The 26021-nt window shown below is 35.7% G+C and overlaps 3 protein-coding genes and 1 pseudogene across 3 annotated transcripts; 2 read left to right on the top strand and 2 right to left on the bottom strand.

Annotated features, from left to right (window-relative positions):
* The first annotated feature begins 254 nt into the window (after positions 1-254).
* LOC145014427 (F-box protein SKIP19-like) lies at positions 255-2713 on the top strand. Its single transcript, XM_078972793.1, has 4 exons — positions 255-504; positions 1050-1545; positions 1696-2318; positions 2496-2713. Exons 2-3 carry the CDS (start codon positions 1052-1054, stop codon positions 2300-2302), a joined length of 1101 nt encoding a protein of 366 aa, XP_078828919.1. The 5' UTR covers positions 255-504; positions 1050-1051; the 3' UTR covers positions 2303-2318; positions 2496-2713.
* A 5626-nt stretch (positions 2714-8339) lies between these two features.
* Positions 8340-9014, bottom strand: LOC145016505 (uncharacterized). Its single transcript, XM_078974801.1, has one exon. It carries the CDS (start codon positions 9012-9014, stop codon positions 8340-8342), a length of 675 nt encoding a protein of 224 aa, XP_078830927.1.
* A 1595-nt stretch (positions 9015-10609) lies between these two features.
* On the bottom strand, positions 10610-11608 carry LOC145016506 (uncharacterized). The gene has a single exon (XM_078974802.1). The coding sequence runs from the start codon at positions 11606-11608 to the stop codon at positions 10610-10612; it is 999 nt and encodes a 332-aa protein (XP_078830928.1).
* Positions 11609-13641: 2033 nt separating this feature from the next.
* Positions 13642-22675, top strand: LOC145016507 (flotillin-like protein 4; annotated as a pseudogene).
* Positions 22676-26021: the final 3346 nt, after the last annotated feature.

The following is a 26021-nucleotide window of genomic DNA, read 5'->3' on the forward strand; positions in this document are numbered from 1 at the left end:
TTTAAAATAAACGCTAGAAGCTTGTAGTGCCGAACGAAACTTTCTATTCAAAATGGAAAATTTTCTCAAACACTAGAAGCTAGAAGCTTTTAAACGCTCCCAAGTGTTCCGCATCCTTTGTGTTTATATTAGATTTGTAAAGTTATTTATATCTTTTTTATAAATATATATGCATTTTATAGTCATATTTGAACTATTAATATGGAGAATTTCGCTAATGAATTGAACCATATGCGCCAGCTGTGATATGGCCAAAAACTTAATTTTTCACAAAGAATTACCATTTCATATGGCGGGAAAAATTCTCGCACGCCCTAGGTTATTTCGCAAGTTATACTAAATATAAGGGTTAACTTTTCTTTGGGGTTCCCATGAATTGACGCTCTGTAATAGTTCAAAATTCAGATTCTTCGGTTCAATAAGCAGTTCTCCTGTTACCTTCTCCGGTCACTGGACAGGTGGGACTGGCGAGTGGACGACAACGGCCATCTTTTTACCTTTCTGGTTAGTCGACGACGAGTCTGCTGTCATCCTTCTTTGTCCTTTCTTTTCCGTAAATTAAACTACTTCATATTTCATCAATGATCTCGTCGTTTTCTGAATATTAGTAGTTCTAGGGTTTTAGAGTTTCTCTATTTTGCCTATATCGATCCCCTCCATTCATGTAGTTGCATCGATTGATTGTACATTTACAATATATATCTAGTTTGCAAACGCAATTCCACTGTCATTATAAGTCAAACCGATCGATGGTGCACAATGATTTGCCATTATTTTGTCCTGCTTGCAATAGGACTTTTATCTTCACATTGGAATACCATTTACGTTCATTTGATATGTTTGTTACTTCTTTGTTTTCTTTTTTAATGTTGAATAAGTTATTATAATATTTTACAAATGCATACTCATATTTAAGACTTTTGTGTATATGCTGGTGCTAATGCTACGATGCTATTTACATCAAAATCCAATCCAAAAAAATCCAAGAAAGTTGTTTAACCTGTTATTAAGTTTTGTTCTTTGTCCATATTTGCAAATGTTGTTGATAGAAATGGCAGAGATGACTGTTTCAAAACCAAAGCAACATGAAAGGAATTGGCTGGAGCTTCCATCTGATGTAATGGCGAACATTCTATACAGAGTTGGTGTTGTTGGCATACTTGAGAATGCCAGGAAAGTTTGCACTACTTGGCATAAAATCTGCGAAGACCCTTCAATGTGGAGGGTCATTCATATGAAGAAAATTTCAGGCCTATCTCAACAGCTACAAAAGATGCGTAAACATGGTGTGGGTGAAATTGAAGGGCAGTTTGTTTATATCAAAGTTGGGAGTTTTGCTTATGAGCAACTTATTCCGAAGATTTGGTGGCATGCTATGGATCAAAGTCAAGATCAGCTGGTTGATATCAAAGGTGTGGGTTTTGCTTATGATAAACTTATTCAGGAGATGTGTAAGCATGCTGTGGATCAAAGTCAAGGCCAGTTGGTTGATATCACTATTGTGGATTTTGCTTGTGATAGGCTTCTTCAGTATGTTGCCGATAGGTATGTGATCTATGCTTATAATAAAAATTAAAGATGTTTAGTACTAACTTCATTTTCATCCCCTATTGATATTGTATTTGAGAATTAGATAAATCATGTAACAACCCAAAAGTGATCACAGCTTTTTACAAGTTTTCTATCTTTTAACAGATCAAGTCAGCTGAAACGGCTTGAATTTGTAAGTTGCAAACGCAGTGGACATTGGAACTTGACCCGAGCTTTGAGAAAATTTCCAATGTTGGAGGAACTCAATCTCTACAAAATAAAAATCTCAGAAGAAGATATTGAAACTGCTGGCCGTTGTTGCCCAATGTTAAAAACACTGAAAGTGAATCAAGAAACTTGCTGTTGGTGGCATGGACGCCCTGGTGAGAAGTCAAAAATGATCCGTAATAGGACAGCTGTAGCTATTGGAGAAAACTTACCTGAGTTAAGGCACCTTGAACTTATTGGGAACAACATGACAAATATCGGGTTGGAGGCGATTCTGAATGGTTGTTGTCATCTTGAATTACTTGATTTGCGCGAGTGCTTTTACTTAGATCTCAAGGGAGACTTGGGGAAAAAGTGTTTAGAAAAGATTAAATGTGTAAAACTTCCTAGAGATTCTATTGAAGGATGTCTGTACTATACTAAAAATGATATCGATTGCAAGAGATGTGAAGAGGATAATTACTTTTATAACTCTGGTGTCGACTTAGAAGATTGGATAGTCAATTATTCAGATGATTCGGATGGTTTTGGAGATTATTATTGACTTATCGAAGTTTTCGGTAAGTTATACACGATTGTTTTTTGTTTGGAATATACGTCAAAAGTCAAGTAAAAGAAACTTTTCCCATAAGTTTTTAATCATCATCTCTCATTCTTTTCTCAAATATTCTTCATTAGAATAATCGTAAATGTTGCATTTGAAGTTACTAATTGTTGTTGATTCGTTGTCTTTGAAGGTGTGGATGTTTCCTTCAGCAATTTTCTTTTTTTATCAGACAAGTTAGTGACATGTAGGCCATCTCTATGGTTGGATCATTTCCATTTTTGTTCCCGAACTTGGGTGAAGACGAAACTAAAGATGTTATGTTGATTTGTTGGTTTATGGACTATGTTTTGTACTTTAAATGATGTTTAAAAAGCCCAATTACTTATTTGACTGGCAATTCTTATGTCATGGACATGATTTTCTTTTTAGTTAGTTAAGTTGATACGTTTATAGTAAGACGACTAACCTGAAAATCAAAATAATAAAACAATAACGGGAATCAATCTTTTTAGTTCATAGTGTTTTTGGAAAAATCTATATTTTCCATAAACTTAAATCAATAATGATTTAAGCTTTGTGATTTCCACCTAATTGCCATTAAAAGTGTTTGCTTATTGCAATAGAAAAAAGACTTCGGTAATTAGCAGAACATTAACTTCTACATAAAAGATTCTTGGATTTTAGCAAGATGTTTCAGTGGCCTTCTCTGATTCCTAAAGAATACACTCAAGCTCAAATGTGAAGCGAGATTAATCTTTATGATTAGAGGGTCTAAAGATCATTAGATTTTTTTTTTTTTTTTTTTTTAAATTTGTTTTATGGCCATTAGAACATCTTTACTTGGGTGAGATGCACCCTCCCCATCTAAGAAGTTATGGGCTCAAGTCTGGAATGCGACACAACGGTGATTATGTAAAAACTCTGGGGCTCAACAAAAACTAATGACAATATTTGGATGTAGTCGCTCTTATGATTGTACATAATTTGTTTTTTAATCAATTCATCACAAAAAACTGTGTAAACACTGCTGCTACCCCTATTTTCCAGGATATATATGGGCAAAAACTCTCCATAGGTGATTAGGTAAACAACTTGTTTTTGAACTACATGCAACCCATACTTCTATATATTTATAAGAAGGCATAACTATGTGTCATATGTTCAATCCTTAAAAGAACAATATATTTATAAGTAAATAAAAAATAATTGGAAAAAAAAAAAAACTAAAATAGGGTCGCACTTAAATAAACTATCACATTTACTCTTTTTTCTCATTTTTGAAAAATTCATCATTAAGTTATTCGTATTTCACAATTGTTGTATTTGGGTGTGAGCTTTTAAAAGCTTTTAGGTAGTGTTTGGTCATTGGTGGTGTAATAGAACACAGAACAAAACTTGAACAAGTTTTTCCAAAAGGTGTTTGGTATAAATGGAACAGAACTAAAATACGATATTGACTAGGTCAATGAGACTAGCTAATTGATAAAGTTTAAGAAATTAAATATCCTCCTACATTTTGTTCCTACAAATCTTTCTACCAAATTAAATGATAACATATGTCACATTTAATGCTCATTTAATGATATATAAATATACTAAAATAACGCATGTATCATGTGTCACATTTAATGCTCATTTAATAATATATAAATATACTAAAATAACACATGTAATCATTTAATTAGATAGAAGAATTTGTAGAAATAAAAGTAAAAAGATATTTAATTTTTCTAAATTTTTAGTCTCATCCAAAAATGTGGAACAAGATCTAACCCCTTTTATATTGACAAAGGTACTCTTTTCATTTATATTGACAAAGGTACCCTTTGCAGATACATCTATTCTATGTCTACTGCACACAACTCCATCAACAATTCAAATAACAGTTTATCGTTCTCTCTCATCTCTGAGTTATGGTATTATTGGACATTAGAACGTTTTGCAGGTATTTCATAATTAATATCATCAATGAAACAGTATTTTAAATAAAGAATTCACAGGGATTATATAACAATTGAGATTGATTTTTGTTCATTATGATTGTTACCTTCACGACTTTTTGTTTCATGTTTTTAACTTTAAAGAAAAGCTTCAAGTTATCTTATAGATAACAAATGCAATAATATAGAATTTACACAGATTTGAAAGTGATCGTTTGGAAAATTAGAAAAGACAAGTGGGAAAGGACGAATTTGTGTAAATAATTCATCTTTTTCTTTAAATTAGTCGTTCTATTTTAACCTTGTCTCACATCAAACCTGGTTTTTTCTCCAGTCACATATTGCAGTTTGTGATTTTAATTGTTGTACTCAAATTCAAAGTGTATATAATCGGCATAAATAAAAATTGAAATTGGATATTTGATTTTTTGAGATAGGGTTGGGCAGTCAGGGACAACCACTGCCGACGCTCAGCTTCTTCCGCTCGGTGGACCGTTCTCGTTTGCTTTTTCTTTCTCCTGTTACTTCGCCGGTCGTTTGACGGTTGCTACCGCCGAGTGTGCACGTACGACCACGACATTCTTTCTACTTCTCCTGTTAGTGGACGACTGTGCAGTTCTCCTTCTTTCTCCTTTCTTTTCACTTTAGTCAAAGTTTTTGTAAAATTTAATGTGGACTATATATCTAAAAAATATTGGAAGCTGAAATAGTTGTCAGAATACGGTGATAAGTCATGCCTTCTATCTTTCTCCAAATTAAGGTTAACATTTTGATCGTCTTTTCGAAATTTAGTATCTCGAGCTTTTTTAAGACTTTTTTTTTTTTTTTTTCCAATTCGACCTCTATGGATTGTTGATAATGCTCTCTATTCATCGTTATATACAGGGATAATGACTTGAAAGGATAACGAACTATTGATTTTTTTCACATTTAGTCACTAAACTTTTTTTCGTTATCTATTTGCTATTGAACTATTGAAACTGTTTACATTTTACCCTTATGACCGGCTGTTACCGGTCATAAGGGTAAAATGTGAACAGTTTCAATAGTTTAGTGGCAAATAGATAACGAAAAAAAGTTTAGTGACTAAATATGAACAGAATCGAAAGTTCGTTTCCCTCTAAAAAGTTCAATGACTAAATGTGAACAAACTTCCTCTTGTATTATGTTTTAGCAAATTATTTATTTTTGTTAAATTATAGTAAAATTTATTGATGAAGAAATCTATGAAATAAAAAAACAAAACCCTGAAAATATATTTAAAAAAAAAAACAAGAAACCGAAACCGAAATAAAAAACCAGTGGTTTGACATTTTCCAAAATAAAAAATCAAAATTTCCAATCTGATTTTGGTTTTACAAAAAAAATGAATCATTCTCACTGATGTGAATTATGACCATTGGTTTGACATGCGGAATTTGTGACATCCCATGAATACGTAGTTACAACATCGTCTGAACTCGTAATTCATAGTAAGGGGTTCAAGTATCATCGCATGAATACGTAGTTACAACATCGCCTGAACTCGTAATTCATCACCTACAGGTTATGGGTCTGCTGGTGTTTCCATTGGGTTGTCTAGAATAGTCCGTGGTCGCCATCTATACTCTAGTAGATGACTACATCGCCACATTGTTGGTTAAGGTTATGGTATCTCCTTTCATCCTACATTACCTATTCATCATCATCTATTTACCTAATTATCATCACCTTTCTATCATCACCTATCTCTCATCATTTTATTTCATTACACACCAACTATTTCATCTACCCATGTTTCATCTATAACATATTTGTAGATATAAAATAAATATACCGTTTAAATCTTTTAAAACATGTATAAAATAGTCCACCCAGCATAGACAACAAGTATTCAAATAATATGCACACATATCATGTAATTTAAATAAAATACTTCATATCTATGTGTAAGATGAAAGTAACTATATATACCATAAAAATCCCATAAATGCTTCCTAACTTCAAACCTCAAGGTTTACTCTACTAAAGCTTCACATTCTCGGCTCTCTGGACCATGAAGGGTCCAGATTCCTAACTTCAAACCCCAAGGTTTACTCTACTAAAGCTTCATATTCTCGGCTCTCTGGACCAGAAGGGTCCAGATCTATAACACAAACTTGCAAGAGGGGTTTGAGGCATTCAAAACCCCAAAGATGAAGTGATTCAAGCCCTAACCCCAAAATGGAATCTACACAATAAGGAAGGAAAGGGGTTCATTTTTGTACCTCAGAATGAAGCTCCTTGCTTGAATAACTCAGAACAATAACCTTCCTTGGTCCCTCTTATTGGAACTCTTCTCCTTTCTTGCAAAATCACACCAAAAAGCTCAAGATAGCTCTTCCTCTCACTCTACACACTCAAGCTCGCTAGGGTTCTCACTTATGGGAAAGGTAGTCACAGTTGAAGGCCATAAGTGCCTTTAAGTATGGCTCGGGCCCAAAGATTTAGGGTTTCTGCTAACAGTGCGGACTCGTCGAGTCGCCTCACTGACTCGTCGATTCCATTCATTAATCCGAGTCATCAGTCGCGACCTTACTCGACGAGTTGAGGCGTCAACTCGTCGAGTCTCTCTTCTTAACTCAAAAGAAAAATCCTTAAATTATGATACCTGGAAATCCGGATGTTACATTTTGTTTTTTTATTTCATAGATTTCTTCATCAACAAACGTTGCTACAATTAAACAAAAATAAATAATTTGCTAAAACATAATACAATAGGAAGTTTGTTCACATTTAGCCATTGAACTTTTTAGAGGGAAATGAACTTTCGATTTTATTCATATTTAGTCACTAAACTTTTTTTCGTTATATATTTGCCACTAAACTATTGAAACTGTTGACATTTTACCCTTATGACCGGTAACAACCGGTCATAAGGGTAAAATGTAAACAGTTTCAATAGTTCAATGGCAAATAGATAACGAAAAAAAATTTAGTGACTAAATGTGAAAAAATCAAAAGTTCGTTACCCTTTCAAGTCATTATCCCTTATATATATTCTTGGATCTTGGAGTACATTAGATTGATTTTTTAATAATTGGTAGACTACTACTGCGTCCTGTCTTGACTGCAGTAGTGACTTTGATCTTCACGATTTGAAAAGCTATATGGGTTTGTTTTATGTATTTGTAAGTTATTATCGTACTAAACATTGGAATTGGACCCAAGCATTAAAAACATTTCCAATGTTGGAGGAACTTAATCTCTACAAAATCGAAATCTCAAAAGAAGCCATTCAAACTGCTAGAAGTTGTTGTCCCATGCTAAACACACACTCAAACTGAATCAAGTATCTTGTATGTTCTGGCATGAAGGTATTTTTGAGAAGTCTGTTATGACCCAACGGTTTGGTAAGGTCTATCGCAGGAGGATTAGGTAGGGAATTGGTTTGGATAATGATATGGGGTAGTTTAGGAAATATCTAAATAGGATTAGTTTGGATAAGTATAAGATAATAGTTATCTATTTAGTTTTTGTTGCTGTCAATTAGCAGGATGCTATTTAAGGTGGTCCATAGTTTGTTTAGTTTTTTATGCATTAATAAAAATACCGTTAGGTTTTTTCTTGGAGTTTCCCTGTAGCTTGAATTGCAGGTAGGGAACTAGGGTATTGACCAAAGTTCCTAATATTTGGTATCAGAGACTTCACAGGTCCTAATGACGGAAAAGCTTGAAAGGAAAGACACTAATGCCGAACGAATGGCGGCACTGGAAAAGACCGTCAACCAGGTGCTTGATTCAACTGAAGCGCATCGGGTAGAGGTGGCAGTACAAATACAAGAACTCACCAAGGCGGTTTCGGATCTAACTCAGGCAATCAAGAAACCACGAAAGAAGGAAAGAAAGACTAACTATAGTCCGTCTTCCAGTTCAGAGGATGAAGAGGGGGATGAGGAAGAAGGTTCCAGTGATTCTGATAAGAGTATACGGTCTAACGTTTCCAGGCATTCCAAAAAGAGGCTTGGGAGGCAGGACCCGGTACTCGATTGTCGAAAATTGTAGGCCCCAGTTTTCAGCGGGGAGGATGTTCATGGTGGATTTACAAGGCACAGAGATACTTCGAAATTCAGAAGCTTAGTTTGGGGTTTCCAATGTTAAGTTATCAAATTCTCCCGTGTCAAAGACTTCATAAAATGGTTTCAAGTGATGCCCATTCACTTTGAATATTTGATTTGTATCCAAACTCTTAATTTCAAATGCACCATGATCAAACACTTTTATAACAATAAAAGGTATGTGCCGTCGAGTTTGCAACTTTCCCGGGAATAGCTTTAAGCGTGAATGATAAAGAAGAACTTTTTTGCCCGGAATAAAATGCTTACGAGTGATGTGGTTGTCATGAAACACTTTTGTCTTATCTTTGTAGATGCTTGCATTTTCGTAAGACTCGTTCCTCAACTCCTCGATTTCTTGAAGTTGCATATTTCGGTCCTTTCCGGTTTCTTCAAGATTGAAATTACACTTTTTAACCACCCAATATGCATTGTGTTCCAATTCCACCGGTAAATGATAAGACTTTCCATAGACGAGGTGGAATGGAGACATACTAATTAGAGTTTTGTAGGCGGTCCCATACACCCACAATGCATCTTCTAACTTCAAGCTCCAATCTTTTCGTGTAGTGTTAACTGTCTTTTCAAGAATTTGCTTGACTTCTCTATTTGACACTTCGGCTTGGGCATTCGTTTGTGGATGGTAGGCGGTTAATATCCGGTGTGTGACACCATATCTTTTCATCATGGATTCCATTATTTTGTTGCAAAAAATGAGTACCCCTATCACTCACCAAGGCTCGTGGTAAACCATATCTTGCAAAAATATTTGACTTCAAGAAGTCAATTACGGTTTTGAAATCATCATGCCTTGTAGCCGTTGCTTCCACCCACTTTGAGATGTAATCAACCACCAAGAGTATATAAGTATAACGGAAAGAAACGGGGAATGGGCCCATGAAGTTGATTCCCCATACATCAAAGATCTCACAAATGAGGATAGAGCTTTCAATCATTTCATGCCTCATGGATACGGTTCCCGTTCTTTGACATCTATCACAAGTCTTGCAAAATATATAGGTATCTCTTGAAATTGTTGGCCAATAGAGTCCACATTCGAGCACTTTCGCATGGTTTTGTTTTGACCAAAATTTCCTCTGCATGCATACTCATGGCAAAACTTCAAAATTGACTCAACCTCGTTTTGATGAAGACACCTTCTTATTAGTTGATCTGAACAATGTTTCCAAAGATAAGGGTCATCCCACACGTAGTATTTTGAATCACTCTTCAATTTGGCTTTTTGGTACTTTATAAACGTGTGAGGAATTTCTTTAGTAACAAAGTAATTCACAATATCCGCATACCATGGAATGGTGTTTGAAATATGGAAGAAGTATTCATCCGGGAATTCATCAAAGATAGAAGATGAGCAGTCACCAATATTCAACTTAAGTGGTCTGCAACTAGGTTTTTGGCACCACTTTTTTCCTTTATTTCAAGATCGAATTCTTGTAAAAGAAGAATCCACCGAATCAACCGTGGCTTGGCATCTTTCTTGGTTATGAGATACTTCAATGCGGCATGGTCGGAGTACACAATCACTTTTGTCCCGAGATGGTATTGTCGAAATTTCTCTAAGGCGAATACAATGGCTAGAAGTTCCTTTTCAGTGGTTGACTAATTGGCTTGCGCATTATCCAAGGTTTTTGAGGCATAGTAAATGAAATGTGATGCTTTGCCCTCCTTTTGACCTAAGACCGCCCCCATTGCAAAATTGTTTGCATCACACATTATTTCAAACAGAAGCTCTTAATTTGGAGGTTGGATTATTGGAGCGGAGGTGAGCAAGTCTTTGAGTTTGGCAAAGGCTTCTTGGCATGTAACATTGAAGTCAAAATCAACATCTTTTTGGAGAAGGAGGTACATCGGTTGCGTAATCTTAGAGAAATCTTTGATAAATCTTTTATAGAATCCCGCATGGCCCAAGAAAGATCTTACTTCTCTAACACATGGTGGGTAAGGAAGGGTTTGTATGACATCAATTTTGGCTTTATCAACTTCAATTCCCTCTTTGGAGACGATGTGTCCCAAGATGATTCCTTGATTGACCATGAAGTGACACTTCTCAAAGTTTAACATCAACTTCTTCTCAATGCACCTTTTCAAAATCTTATTAAGGTTATCTAAGAATTCACCAAATGAATTTCCATATATGGTGAAGTCATCCATGAACCCTTCAGTTATATTTTCTACATACTCTGAAAAGATGCTCACCATGCATCATTGGAATGTGGCGGGGGCATTGCATAATCCAAATGGCATCCACTTGTAGGAAAACATGCCAAAAGGTCATGTAAATGTCGTCTTGTCTTGATCTTCAGGAGAAACGGGTATTTGATGAAAACCCGAGTATCCATCGAGGCAACTATAATGTGACTTGCCCGCCAATCGCTCGAGAATTTGGTCGATGAAAGGAAGAGGAAAGTGATCTTTTCTTGTGCTTGAATTTAACTTTCTATAATCAATGAACAACCTCCATCCATTTTGAACTCGAGTGGGTACCATTACTCCTTTGTTATTCTCAACAACCGGGATTCCCGTTTTCTTGGGAACCACTTGAACCGGACTAACCCATTTTGAGTCGGAAATTGGGTAAATCATCTCTGCATCAAGGAGTTTGAAAATCTCTTTCTTGACAACTTCCATAATGGGAGGATTTAATCGTCTTTGAGCTTTCCTCCTAGGCTTACAATCATCTTCCATGAGTATCTTGTGAGTGCATACATTAGGGCTTATCCACTTAATGTCCGCTATTGTCCACCCCATGGTCTCTTTATGCTCTTTCAGGACTTCAATCAATTGGTTTTCTTCAAAGTCTATCAATTGAGAAGATATGATCACCGGTAGAGTTTCATCTTGACGTAGATAAGCATATTTCAAATTGCTAGGTAAGACTTTCACTTCAAGTGTGGGTGGGTGGATTATGGAAGGTGGCATCTTTTTTGGAGAATGAGATAAGGAAACGTGAGAAACATCCTTCTTTTTGAAATTGTTAACTTCTAAAGTCTTCACAATCTCTTCAACTTCAGAGTCGAATATGTACACATCCAATATTTTCTTCAAACTTTCACAATCAAGACTCAAGTTAAGCACCATCTTCAAAATCTCTCCATGTGATAACTCGAATAGTTTTTGGGTGATTGGTTCAATCACATCGACCCGATACAATGGAGAAATATTGCTAGGGTACCTCATTGCTTCAAAGATGTTGAAGTGAATGGTCTCACCATCGAACTCAATGGTGATCTTTCCATTATGGACATCGATTATTGTCTGAGCGGTATTCATGAAAGGTCTTCCAAGAAGGATCATGGAAGAATTGGAAGGGGTCTTCTCTTCAAGGTCAATGACATATAGTCCGTGCGAAATACTAGTTGATTGACTTGCAATAGTACATCTTCCAACACGCCCCTTGGAAATACACTTCACTTGTCCGCTAATTGAATTATCATGCCAGTTTCTTCCAAAGGTCCAACATTGAGAGATTGAAAAACCGAGTATGGCATCACATTTATTGAGGCTCCAAGACCTAGCATTGCACTTTCAACATGCAAATCACCAATAGTGCAAGGAATAGCAAACATTCCTAGGTCCTTGCATTTGGGTGGTAACTTCTTTTAGATGACCGTAGACACACTTGCATTGACTTAAATCTTTTCATTCACCTTAAATTTCCTCTTATTAGTTCACAAATCTTTAAGAAACTTGGCATAGCGCGGTATTTGCTTTATGGCATCTAATAGTGGAATGTTGATATGGACCTTGCGGAAAGTCTCAAGAAACTCCTTTCTTCCTCTTTTTTCTTTGAGGGAGCCAACCGGGATGGAAAGGTGGTGGTATGAACAATGGTTTGATGTTCTTGTTAGAAGAGTCGGGTTGATCAATGTTTGGCACAACCGGTTCCTTTGGAGGTACTACTTTTGAAGGTTCAACAATGATGACTTCATCTTCTTCTTCTTTTGAAACTCTTTTAGGGTTGGTTTATCCAAGTGTTTTGCCACTTCTCAAAGTTATTGCACTCACATTAGGGTTCTTCTCAGTTTGAGATGCAAGTTTGCCCATTTGTTCCATCTTGTTGAGAGCGGTGGCCAAGTCTCCAATTTGTGCTTGAATGTTGGAGAAGGTGTTCTTGGTCGCTTGTTGAAATTAGCTTTGCCTTTGAGCAAGAGAAATAACGAGTTCTTGAAGGCTCATTTAATGGTTACCACTTGATTGGGCTTGTTATGGAGGTTGTTGGTAATTTGGAGTGCGATGAGATTTTTCAGGATATGGAGGTTTTTGTGATGGGTATTGAGAAATTTGGGGTCACATCATGACATGTGGTGGGTATGGGTTGGTTGTGTTATTCCTTCAATTTTGGTTGTATTTATTTTGGAAGCCCATGGGTCTTGGTTGACCTTGATATCCTCCCATTGCATTAACATCCTTCCATTCACCACCAATTGAGGGACACTTATCCGTATAATGTCCCATCATTGCACAAATGCAACACACCATCAATTGTTGACCACTTCCCACCACAATTTGACTTAGCATATTAGTCCAATCTAAGAGCTTTGATTCCAAGTGTTGGGTGTTGCTAACTTCACTGACCACTTGTGGAGAATTTCTCTTCATTTCACTGTGAGTCCCAAAGTTCCTTTGATTTTGAGAAATGGTTCCAAAAAGTGATCTTATCTCTTGAGGTGTCTTGTTGAAGATGTCACCACCACTTGAAGCATCAATCATCCACCGATCTTTTTCAGTCATACCCTCATAAAATTGTTGAAGAAGTAGTTGTTCGGGTATGTTGTGTTGAGGGAAACTTGTACACAAATTGTTGAATCGCTCCCAAATATCATGAAAAATCTCATTCTCCCCTTGACGAATCCCCAAAATGTCACTTCTTTGACTTGATATTCAGGAGGTGGGATAGAACTTGATATTGAAGGCTTTGAGTAACTCTTCCCATGTGTGAATAGATCCCAGTGGTAGGTTGAATAACTATTCTCTAGCTTTATCTTCCAAGGTAAGCGGGAAGACGGTTAGCTTGAAATCATCCAATGTCACATGTTTCGGCTACATGCTAACACATATCATATGAAAGGACTTCAAATGCTTTTGAGGATCTTCTTAATCAAAACCATGGACCTTGGTAAGTTGATGTAAACTTCAATTCAATTCAATCCCTTGGCGGTTTGTAGGATAAACAATACTAAGAGGTGTGTGAGTAACATCTGTTTCCGTCATTTTTCGAAGTGTCAACTCTTGAGGGGGGTTGGGTGGATTGGGGTTATTGGGATATTGTTTCATGTAATTAGGTGGTTGTTGTTGAGTTGGATATGGGTATTATTGGGGATTATAGATTGGTGGTGGATAAGGTTGGTAGTTAGGGTATTAGTTGTTAGGAGGTTGTTGTTGTTGTTGTGGGTACATTGGGTTTTGGTACATTGGAGGGTGTTGGTAATTGGGTTGATTTGGGTAATGTACTTGTTGTTGAACTTGAAAAGCATTGGTTTGAGGTTGGTTATTTTTGTGGAATTGTTAGTTGTGTGGTTGTGGGGTTTGATAATTGGGTTGGTTTTGAGGAGGGGCTTGATTTCAAGGTGGCATATCAATGAGAGGTTCTTGTTGTTGTCTTGGTTGTTGGGGTGGGGTATTGGCATCTTGATTATTTGGGTTTGGGTTGGGATTGTGAGGTGGAGTGTGATTCATGGCTATGTAGTTTTCAAATGGAATGTCTTTAAAGGATTGACAAACAATTAGATAATTCGGTTCGGTGTCGATATCACTTGAAGTATGAAATTGATCTTCTATGTTGATTAGTGGAGATAATGAAGAAGATTGAGCAAGTTGTTGTTGCTTTGCTTGTTTTGCTAACTTTTTCAACCTTTTTGCTTATTTTTCAAATTCCAGATTCTAGAGTAGTTCACCGGTTCTTGTAGACCTAGGCATAAACAATCAAATAACAATAACCAATTTCCCCGGCAACGACGCCAAAACTTGGTAGGAAGTCAAGTCCATCAAGAAAATGACACTCTTTTTTTGCATATAAAACGTAATATAATTGTAAGAAGGGGTATCAATCCCAGGGGAAATGGATGTATTCAATCACCAATGCAATTAAAAAGAACTATTGTAAATAAACTAACTACAATTAAACTAAAAGGGGGTGTTATGATTGCTTGAAAACTAAAAGACTTGAATAACTAAAAAAAACTTGCAATTAAGCAAGATGATGAGATGATCAAGTATTTGAGAGAATTGGTAAACCAAGGAAATTTAACACAATGAACATTTGTGTGTTTCTCATTAGGATTTAATATGAAGCTTATCATTCATCGCAAATTAGTTGTAGCAATCATGAAGCATGATATGCCAAGATTTCTCATAGGTAGTATAGAGGTTGGGGAAGCCTACAACATACCTTCTTAATCAAAATCAACGATCCAATTGAAGCAATTGAATCCAAGAAGTTGATTAGCCTTAAGAATGAAGAAATTCCCAATTCGTAAAGGATGTGAATGCTTACACATCCATAAAGGACTTATGATTCATAAGCAAGAGATGATTTTTTTATCATCATAGAGCCCTTATTCTAAGTAAAATTCAATGATTTAACACCAAACCAAAGAAGTAAACCAACAATTGCTTATTAAAGTACCAAGGTCATGATCAAAGCATTAAACAAGCATAGGAAATATGAACTAGAATCATAGACATAAGATAAATGATAAATAAGCATAAACCCTTCAAAAACCCACCAACATTCAAAGGTTTAGCCAAGATCTACCAAAATAGAGAGTTTATCCACTCATGGCTATAGAATAACAGTAGATCTGGGCTAGTGAATTTACAGATAATAGGGGTCGAAAATGACTTTTTGACAAAAGATTATTTAGAATAAATAATCTTAACCAAATTTTAGAATACGTCTCAAGTTTTCCTTACATATAAAGAACGCTGAAATCCGAGTTATAACGAAGAAGTTATGGTCCGTCGAAGTTTTACGGCATAACCGATATGGCACCGAGAGACGTAAATAGTGAATTTACGATGGAGGAATTTTTAGCCTTAGAAATATAACAAAAGTTTTAGTATATGTTAAACCAAGAACATACAAAAAAACAACGCCCAAATCTGACTTCGTATGAGGAAGTTATGATTTTTCTAAGATTTGGCTTAACAGTGCACAACCCGAAACTCGAATTTTAGATCGAGCAGTTTTTGGACTATGCAAACTAATTGAGAATTGAAGATTTCATTAATAGGAACTCAACGGTAAAAAGACAGACGAAAACAGAGTCCGTATGTAGAAGTTATGAATGTTAGGCGGACATTTAACATTATAATCTTTTTGTACTGTTAAATTTAAGCTCGATCAAGAATTAGCTGACAGAGTCAAAATGAAAGTTGTATATCTTATTCTTACCTACGCGTGGATATAAATAACGTCAAAAATAGAGCTCGTATGTGAAAGTTACGGATTTTAGAAGTTAGAAGTGTGTTGTGCGAAAATGGGTGACATGGCACAATCTTGACCATTGCTTTCTCGCCAAGTCTTGCCACCAGATGGTGACATGTGGCATCAAGTTCAGCCACATTTCACCCTATAAATAGAACCTTTCCCACCCTCATTTTCTTCACACCTTTCCGATTCTTTTGTCTCTTTACTCTCTCTCTAGAACATCTCTTTAGCCCCGAAACCCCCCGAAAAGCCTAGGGAACCTCCCTAGCACGAGGCGGAAGCCCCAGAGTGCTCGACAACTCTAAGAAGAAGAGCTTTTTGGCTCGGTAACGCTGCTCCAAGCAAATCCTGGTTTTCTATAAAACCCGTTGTAAGTGAACTACGCCTACGCTATTTTTAATATAGCTTTTATTTAATTATAGTAACGTTATTAGGAACTTATAATAAGTACTTGAGCTATTATTATGGGTTATATAAGTATTGTTTAACTCTTATATAATAGTAATAATAGCTACACTATTAATTATTCTCTACGAATAATAGACTAAACTCTAGTGGTAATAATACTAGGTTTCATCGAAGGAAATTATTTTTAATTAAGAAGCGAAGCGCTGCTGAGTTCAGAATCACCACCTTTTCAAGTGAGTGAATGGTCACTTTCATCTTACACATAGATATGAAGTATTTTGTATAAACTACGTGTTATGTGTGCATATTATCTGTATACTTGTTATCTATATTGGATGAACGATTTTATACAAGTTATATATGATTTAAACTGTATATGTATTTATATCTACGTAATATATTGGGTAAAACATAGGTAGATGAAATCTGAGTTGGATGATGAGTTGAAAGGTGATATAGACAATGAGGTAAGGGTGAGAGGTGGACAATGTGAGAAGCCTTGTTCCCAAATGTTGGCCCCGTCATGTAGCAGAGTATGGATGACAACCACAGAATATTCTAGACAGTTCAATGGAACACTAGCAGGCTCGCAACTTGTAGGTGTTATGAACGGTGTGTTCACCGGTGTACTCCAAAAACCCATTGACATGTATTGCGAGTGGACTCTCAAAAACGATATTGTCAATAAACAAGATAACCCTAGCAGTTGTGCTCGAAGGACAATACTGGCAGCTACGCCTCACATAGAATGTCACAATTATGGCAGATGTGCCTAAGTGATAGAACTAGTAGCTGTGCTGACAGCTATGTCATTAACAACGATGGACTTTGTACCTATTCCTTAGAATAATCCTTAGGAATGAATGAATGAGAGATAGCTGATTCTTAGGGTAGATCCTTAAGAGTAAAGAAGATAATGAGGATGGGTAATTGGGTTAACTGTTTGATGATTAAACATAATAATTATATTATTGTGGGTTTAAAAACCTATGTACTCACCAGGTTTCCCAACCTGTCCCACTCAGTTTATTTATATCACAGGTGTTGATATGAAGTCAAATTACACTGAGCGATTAAGGAGATATAAATCACTAGTGATAATGAATGTAAGTTTTGTTTATGCTTATGTTTCTGTATTGATGCTAACATCCCAAATGTTTTAAAGAGAATAAAAATACTTTTCTTCGGAAACGCCCTGATAACGTATTAATCATGTTTCACTGGGAAAAATTTTTGCACATTTTTATTAAAAAGAGGTACTCTGATTTTTATAAAGCATAAACAAAATCGGTCATTTCTGGCCGTGAAAATAGGGATGTCACAAACAATCACAGATGTCTAATTGCATAAAGAAAACTACCAATAACTTGGAAAGATGAAAAGAAATCAGTCTTGAACTTCAAAATCGCCTTCTCCTGGTCTTTAATGGTGTAAAATCGAACTGATGGCTGCTAGATCTGATCCCCCAAGGTTATGGTGTGTCAAATGACCAAAATGCCCAAACTGGGCAGTTACGTGTGTACCCGCGCAACGGAAGTTTCACTCGCGTAAGTGTTGTTGTAATGATATTGGCTCCTCATTCCTCCACTCCACCCTTCCACTACAAAAGATTCCTTTGGTCCCCTCCATATGCATGTGATTTAAACCAACCAATCATCATTTAGCTACAAAAATGGATACTCCAAGCCCAAAATAAAAGTTTATAACCCATCTTCACAAGCCCAAAATATCCATGCTGTTAACTCTTAAGGCCCAAATCTTCTTTTATGGATCCGCCAAGCCCAAAAATGTCTGGAGAGCCCACTAAGCCCGTCTCCAATCAACCTGCAACCGCAACGAACACCGAATACCTGCAAAACACCTTATGCAAAATAAAAAGCACCTGATACGATCCATAACAAAGAAAATAAAGAATATACAATGCATTAATAATAAAAACATCTAAAAATTCTAGAATAAACTATAAAAAGAAGTAAATAAAATAAACTATCAACTGTAACGCCTGTGTTGCTGGGCCTGTCATTAATGATGATATAATAGTCTAGGTTAACCTTTGTAACCCATTTTGAAATAATAGAAGTGTATTATTTGAGTATTATGTGTTTTGTGCTTAATTGCTTAATTATGTGGTTTGATTAATTAAGAATATAAAATAAGCGTCAAAGTTTAAGTGTAAAATAAACTTGATATCTTTAGATAATGTTGTAGTAGTTGAAACGAGGTTTCCGAAGATATAAAGAATGCCGAAATCCGAGTTATAATGAAGAAGTTATGACCTGTCGAAGTTTCGCGACAATACCGACAACGCTGAATGACATAAAAAGTGAAATTTACGTTAGAGCGATATTTAGCCTTAATGATCTAAACGAAAGTCGTAGAGTTCGTTAAATCGAGAGCGTTCATAAAAAGAACGCCAAAATCTGACTTCGTATGAGGAAGTTATGATTTATTGAAGTTTCGACTTAGCGGTATGCAACCCGAAATACTCGATTTCAGATCAAGCGGTTTTTAGCCGAAGCAATCTAAACGAGAATCGTAGATCTCATTGTTAGTATCAAAGCGATGAAAAGTTAGGCGAGAACGGACGTCGGATGAAGAAGTTGTGAATTTATAACAGAAATTTTCTATCCCGGCCTATTAAAAACAATTAATAAAAATAAAATCAAAATTAGCCGACGGAGTCTAAACGAAAGTTGTAGAGCGTAGTCTCACCTAAGTGTGGATATTAAATAATTAATATTTAAATTTAATTATAAAATTCGGCGGGGAGTCACCGAGTTTATCCAAGGTACGCCCAACGTACAGCGAAGCATGACGACCTTCGCACTCGAGTTCTTCGGATGACGAACGCCATGACGTTTACGGATGCGTACGCCCCACGTACAGGCGTACGGCGAGAGGCTCCAGCCTCCTATAAATAGGATGCGAGGCTGCCGAGTTCTTTTGCTCTTTTTCTCTCTTCTTTCTCCCGTTTTGCATCGTTTTGCGTGCCAGAAGTACCCCGAAGCCCCGATAATATTCCCGAGCCCCGAAGCAAGTTTCGAAGCCCCGAAGATCCCGAGAAGTGCGATTTCCGAGACGAAGCTCTATCCGCGAGAAGTTCGATTTTTGTAGAGATCTTCCAGATCCGCTGAGGATTACTACTTCTACAAGCCGTTGTGCTATCTGATCATCTTCTAATCAAGTGAGTGTGTAGTTACTTTCTTCTAACGCATAATTATGAAGTATTTTATACGAAATACGTGTTGTGTGTATAATGTTGTTGTTATATGTGTGAATGTACATTCATTCTCTTCTATCTCGTAGATCTGATTTATTTTCTATGAAATACGTGTTATGTGTGTGTGCCTCATCTATTATGTGGAATATGTATTGAATGGAAATGATATACATGTTTTTTACTACGTACGAAAAAATATATATTTTTATCTACTATTATGTTGGGTAGAACATGGGTAGATAGTTGGTGTGTAATAAACAGATGAGAGGCCTCGATGTTGTTGTTGACCTAGGTATTCAGTGGAGTATGGATAAAGACCACAAACTCCTTCTAGACAGTCTCGTGGAACGCTAGCAGGTTCATAACCTGTAGGTGTTGTGAACGATGTGTTCACCGGTGTACTCTATCCCCCTCAAGGTTGCCTTTAGGATATCTATTATTGAGGAAACCCCTTAGCAGTAATCTCCGTCCAGATGAAAATCCTAGATTAGGTCCCTTGAGATAGATGTTGTTTTAGGGAGATAAAGTGAGGATAACGGGAATGGGTAATTGGGATAGTGATTGGTTAGTGAAATTAAATATAATTTATTTATTGTGGGTTGAAAACCCTATATGCTCACCAGGCTCCCAAGCCTGACCCACTCAGTGTTATTTGTATTACAGGAAGTGGCGCAAGGGCGTAAGATGGATGAATCATCGAGTTGTTTTGTTTACAAGTCTGTATATGTATATATTTGTTGAATGACTTGTAATGTTATCGTTTATACTTTATGGTCTGTATCGGAACATGACATCCTAAGTTTTGATTATATAATGAAAATACATCTCTTGATGAAATGCTTTGATAAATATTATTTTATCATGTTTTGTGTTGGCAACAAATTCCGTAACACTTTTAAATCAAAAGGATTTACTCTGTAATTATTTTAAAAAGCATAAATGAAATCGGTCTTTTTTGGCCGTGATTTTGGGGATGTCACAGACCCACAATAATATAGTTAATTTGTTTCTTTAGATAATTTATGTCAAACAATTAACCCGATTACCCATCCTCATTTTCTTCATTTAAACTTCCCTAAAGACTCATCCTAAGGGTCATCTCCTACATCGTATTTACCTCACATCTCCTTACATCTCATTTTCTTATATATTTGTTCCTAAGGGCTTTTCCTAAGGATCATCGCCTACGTCACATAGACAGTATTGATTCGGGGGTTACTCCCTCAAAAAATGTCTAGTAAGGGTTAGAGTATCATCGCATGAATACATAGTTACAACATCGTCTGAACTCGTAATTCATCACCTACAGGTTATGAGCATGCTTGTATTTCTACATGACTATCTAGAATAGTCTGTGGTCGCCACCTATACTCTGGTAGATGATTACATTGCCACATCATCAGTCAAGGTTATGGTATTTCCTCTCATCTCACATCACCTATTTATCATCACCTAATTATTATCACATTTTTATCATCACCTATCTCTCATCACCCGTTGCTACCCTATATATATATATATATATATATATATATATATATATATAGGAGTAGGATCAAATGAGAACACCTAAAAGGTTGAGATCGCGAGAACACATCTGAACCATTTAAAAAACTAAATCTAAGGCTATTATCGAATGGGTCATTTATGTAAATTCATAAAATTACAGGAATTAACGTGTAACTTTAAAACTAACATAAGGGTAAAATGGTAATTGATTGTTTACCTATTTTTAGCAATTCCTACAATCTCTCTCTCTCTCTCTCTCTCTCTCTCTCTCCTCTCTTGTATCTTTCCTTCTATATCCCTGCTTCTACGTTTGTCTCAACCCTAGGGCATCCTCTCATTTCGGCCGCTGCAAATACCCAAACTCATCGCCTCTCACGATAAATAATTGCACCATGTGATTGAGCTCGTGAAGGGGATCATCGAAGGGGAGACCCGTGTCCTCGCTGCGTTACTGACCATGGAAGAAATTTTCAAAGGGACGAATGATTTTAAGAAGGAAGTGTTCGATAAGGTCCAATTGGAACTTAATCAGTTCAGATTGTTGATCTACAATGCGAATGTGAAGCAGATGGTCGACGAATCTGGACAAGAGTATTTTTCGTATTTAGGGCAAAAAATCCAATAGGAAGCTGCAAATCAAGCTAAGATCGATGTTTCTGAAGCAAAGATGAAGGTAATTTTATGTTTCTTAGGTTTTGAATGGTAGATACTCAGTTTATGATTCACGATTGATTGTTGTTTAGGGTGAAATTGGATCCAAGCTTCGCCAAGGCCAGACGCTTCAGAATGCAACGGAGATAGATGCAGAGACAAAGATCATAGCGACACAGAGGGAAGGATAGGGGGAAGAAGGAGGAGATAATGGTGAAAATGGAGGTGAAGGTGTTTGAGAACCAGAGGGAGGTTGAAGTGGCTGAAGCAAATGCATAGCTCGTGATGAAGAATGCAAAGTGGGCCAAGGATTCACAGGTTACAGAGGTGGAGTCAAAAAAAGGCGGTGGCGTTCCGGGAGGTGGAGCTGCAGAAGGAGGTTGAGATAATGAACGCGTTGACTTAGACGGAGAAACTCAAGGCTGAGTTCTTGTGCAAAGCTAGCGTTGAGTATGAAACCAAGGTAACAAACATAACACAAATTAACCGAATACAATTAATCACCTATGTTTCACAAAATTGAATTTCTATCGGTTTGATCTAAACAAAGGCACAAGAGGCGAATTGGGAGCTTTACAGAAAATAAAAGGCCACTGAAGCAATTCTGTACGAGAAGGAGAAACAAGCGGAGGCTCAAAAGGCGATGGCGAAGGCGACACTTTACTCCCGCCAACAAGTCGCCGACGGTGAGTTATATGCAAAACAGAAGGTAATGATTCTCTTTTCTTTTCTTTTTATTTTGACTGTAAATCAATGAAGTTTAATAAATAGGCTTAGATGGGTGTTTGGGTTTGGTTGTTTGACAGAAATTGATAGAGATGAAAAGAAGAACAACGAAAATTACGTTTTCTTTGTTTGTTTTGATAGAAACAGATGAAGGTATGGATATTTGGGTGTTGATGTTTTACAGTGAATCGATGGGTTTTTGTTTCTTGATCATCCATATCTCACAAAAAGATTTTATAATTATACATATTGATTTTACCGTGGAGTGTTGATTTTGTTTGAGTGTTAATCTTTGCTTGAGTGTTGAGGAGGTAGAATGGTTGCAATGGGAGGACCAATTGGAAAATTTTCTGAAGAACAGAGGCAAAGAAAGAAACACAATCCTAATTTTTGAATTTTTTGGTAATAATTTCTTGAAGGGTGTGCATGAATGGTTGTATTTATTTATGAATAGCATGTGTATTCATTTATGAATAACATTGTAGTTATGTGTGAATGGTTGTATTCATTTATGAATAGCATGTGTATTCATTTATGATAGAATGTGTATTAATTTATAAATAACAGTGTATTCATTTTGTGAATTGCAATGTATTCGTGTGTGAATGATTGTATTTATTTATGAATAGTTGTGTATTCATGTGAATGAGTGTATTTATTTATGATTAGAGGTATTCATTTTATGAAAAAATGATAATTTTTACACTATTTTTTATTTTCAATTTATGAAAAATGCATTGAATTATTTGTAATTTGATGTGTTTTCATTTATGATTGGAAGTGTATTGATTAGGGATTGGATTTCTATTCATCTAAAAAAAAATGTGAAATTGTAGAAAATAATATTTTTTTCTAAGATTTTCTTTTCAGATTTAAAATAAAAGGAAATATTAATTTTTTTAGGTAATTTTTTTAAAACGGTCATAAATAATTTTTGGGAAAAATCATAAAAAAAATATTTATATATATATTTCATTAAGTAAAAGGAAATATTAATTTTGTTAGATAATTAAAATCATTATCCCTAGATTTTAGGTAATCATTAATTAATATTTATATAAAGTTACTAATATACCCTTATAAAATGATTGGTCCAGAACTGATCTCGCGTTCTCAACCTTTTAGGTGTTCTCATTTGATCCTCTCCCTATATATATATATATATATATATATATATATATATATATATATATATATATATATAAGTATAAAAATACGTATAGAGTTTAAATCACGTAAACATGTATAAATTGTTCATCTAGCATAGATATCAGGAACACAGATAATTTGCACACATAGCACGTAACTTATTGAATACTTCATATCTATGTGTAAGATGAAAGTAACTATGCACTCAGTTGTTAAAGTGATGATTCCAAACTTGGGCAGCGCTTCGCTTCTAACAATTCTATTTTTATTCGACGATACCTAGTATCATTACTGCTAGATTTTAGTCTAATATTTACTGCGACTATTTACGAACAATATTTTTTTATAAAATTAAACAATATCTTTCAACCACTATGTACAGACAGGGGCCAGACAAAACACTGGAGGGGAAGATCATTTTGGCATTTAAGCACTTCTAAAATCCAACAACCCTATGCAACCCTTTAAACCAGGTTCCCCGTACCACTAGTAGTTAAAATATATTATAATAACACTTTTTGTACTATATATTATAATACATATATTGTTTATAAGTTCATAATAACGATATTGAATTTAAACATAAGTTATACTTAAAGTAGGGTAAACATAACTCACTTAGTAGGAGGTTTGGCTAGGAACCAAGCTCTGCAGGAGAAGAACTTCCCAACTGAAATCTATTCCTCTCGAAGCGTTATGGCGCTTTAGGACTCGCCTCTTAGCACTCGAAAAGTGCTAGGGAATAGGAGGGGCTAAGAGTGGTGCTTGAGAGAGAAAGAATGGGAAATGTGTGAGTTTTTGGGGGTGATTTGCGCATCTATTTATAGGCTGAGTCCGGTTAGAACACGGGGAGTTCCCTTACCGAACGTTGGACGTTCGTGGCCAGGTGTCCTCATCTGGTGCCAAACCATGGCGAGGAAGCAATGGCTTAGATCGTGCCACATGTCACTCGTTGGTTACTCTAAAAACTAATTATCTTCTAAAATTTGTAACTTTTGCATACGAACTCCATTTTTATGTATTTTATATTTATGTGTAGGTATTGACAGGATCTACAACTCTCATTTAGACTCCATTGGTTAATTTTAAATTTATTTTTAAAGGTATATTTTAACAGACTTAGACACTTAAAATTCGTTAAAAAATCATAATTTTTTCATCAAACGTCTGTTTTCGTCTGTCTTTATATCGTTGAGCTCCTATTAAAGAAATCTTTTATTCTCGTTTAGTTTGTGTCGGCTAAAAATCGGTCAATCTAAAATTCAATTTTCGGGTTGTGCACTGCTATGCTAAATCTTAGAAAAATCATAACTTCCTCATACGAAGTCAGATTTGGATGTTCTTTTTATGCATGCTCTCGGTTTAATGTACACTACGACTTTCTTTTAGATCACGAAGACTAAAAAGTGTTTTATCACAAACTCACTTTTTACGTCACACAACGTTGTGTTGGTTTTGTCGCGAAACTTCCACATGTCATAACTTCTTCGTTATAACTCGAATTTCAGCATTCTTTATATGTACGGAACCATTATGACATATACCATAACTTGGTTAAGATTATTTATTCTAAATAATATTCTATCAAAAAAGTCATTGTTGACACTTATTGTCTCTAAATAGACTAGCCCGAATCTGCAAGTGTTACAAGAAATTATGTTTCATCTTCTCCAATTAACTCCCCAATTGTTTACTATCCAAACAATCAAGAACAAACCTTAAAAAAATTCATATTGTTTCGTATATTATTAAAACCTCATATAGAAAATCAATATCAGTAATGAGCTCATAGAAAAAAAAAACCTACTTTGAAACCACCCTTTTCGATCTTCCCCCTTTTCTTTGCTGCCCAAACTCTGTCCTTGACATCCCATTTTGAAAGGGTGAAACCTGAAAATCGACTTCATGGTTTTGATTTCATGAAACCTACAAATCAACCCTTAGGAAATTAATGTCATGGAACCTGCAAATCAAAATCAAAATCAAAATCAATCAACATTCATATTCACTTCTTAAGCACATTATCCATATCTCCTTCATTTTCTCCGACGAGCCTAAAGAAATAAAACCAGAGTTCAAGGTCGAATAGATAGTAACCCAGATCTAGCGAAGGTCTGTATCTCTCAAATTTCTTCTTTCATGTTTTTTTCTTCATAATTTATGCTATTCGGTTTATGGTTTCATCTTTCCCATTTAGACGGAGATTTATGAACTAGCATTCGATTTAGATGTAAATTAATAAGATTCTAATATTCAACCTCTCTTTTTGTAATGAAATCTGAGCTTCTTCCTCCATAGTTAAAGTTCTCTCTAGTAAGCTCCGAAGCAGCTTAGAGCCTAAGGTATCAAGAACCATCATTATTTCACTGAAAATAACCCTCGCCACCACCACCACTTAATTTGTCTGTAAAATACTTCTAATCGAGGTTCTATGACAACTAACATTGACCCTAAGAAACACATAATTGAGCTTTTCATTGTGTAATTAGATATCAACAGTAGCAAATCATTTTCTGGAAGTGTGTGTGGAATTTGATTTGTAGGTGAAGAACGGGGATGACGATGATGAAGTGAGGTGTTTTTTCGTCTTT

This window comes from Lactuca saligna, chromosome 9, assembly GCF_052625555.1.
Source record: "Lactuca saligna cultivar CGN05327 chromosome 9, ASM5262555v1, whole genome shotgun sequence".
Taxonomy (NCBI): Eukaryota; Viridiplantae; Streptophyta; class Magnoliopsida; order Asterales; family Asteraceae; genus Lactuca; species Lactuca saligna.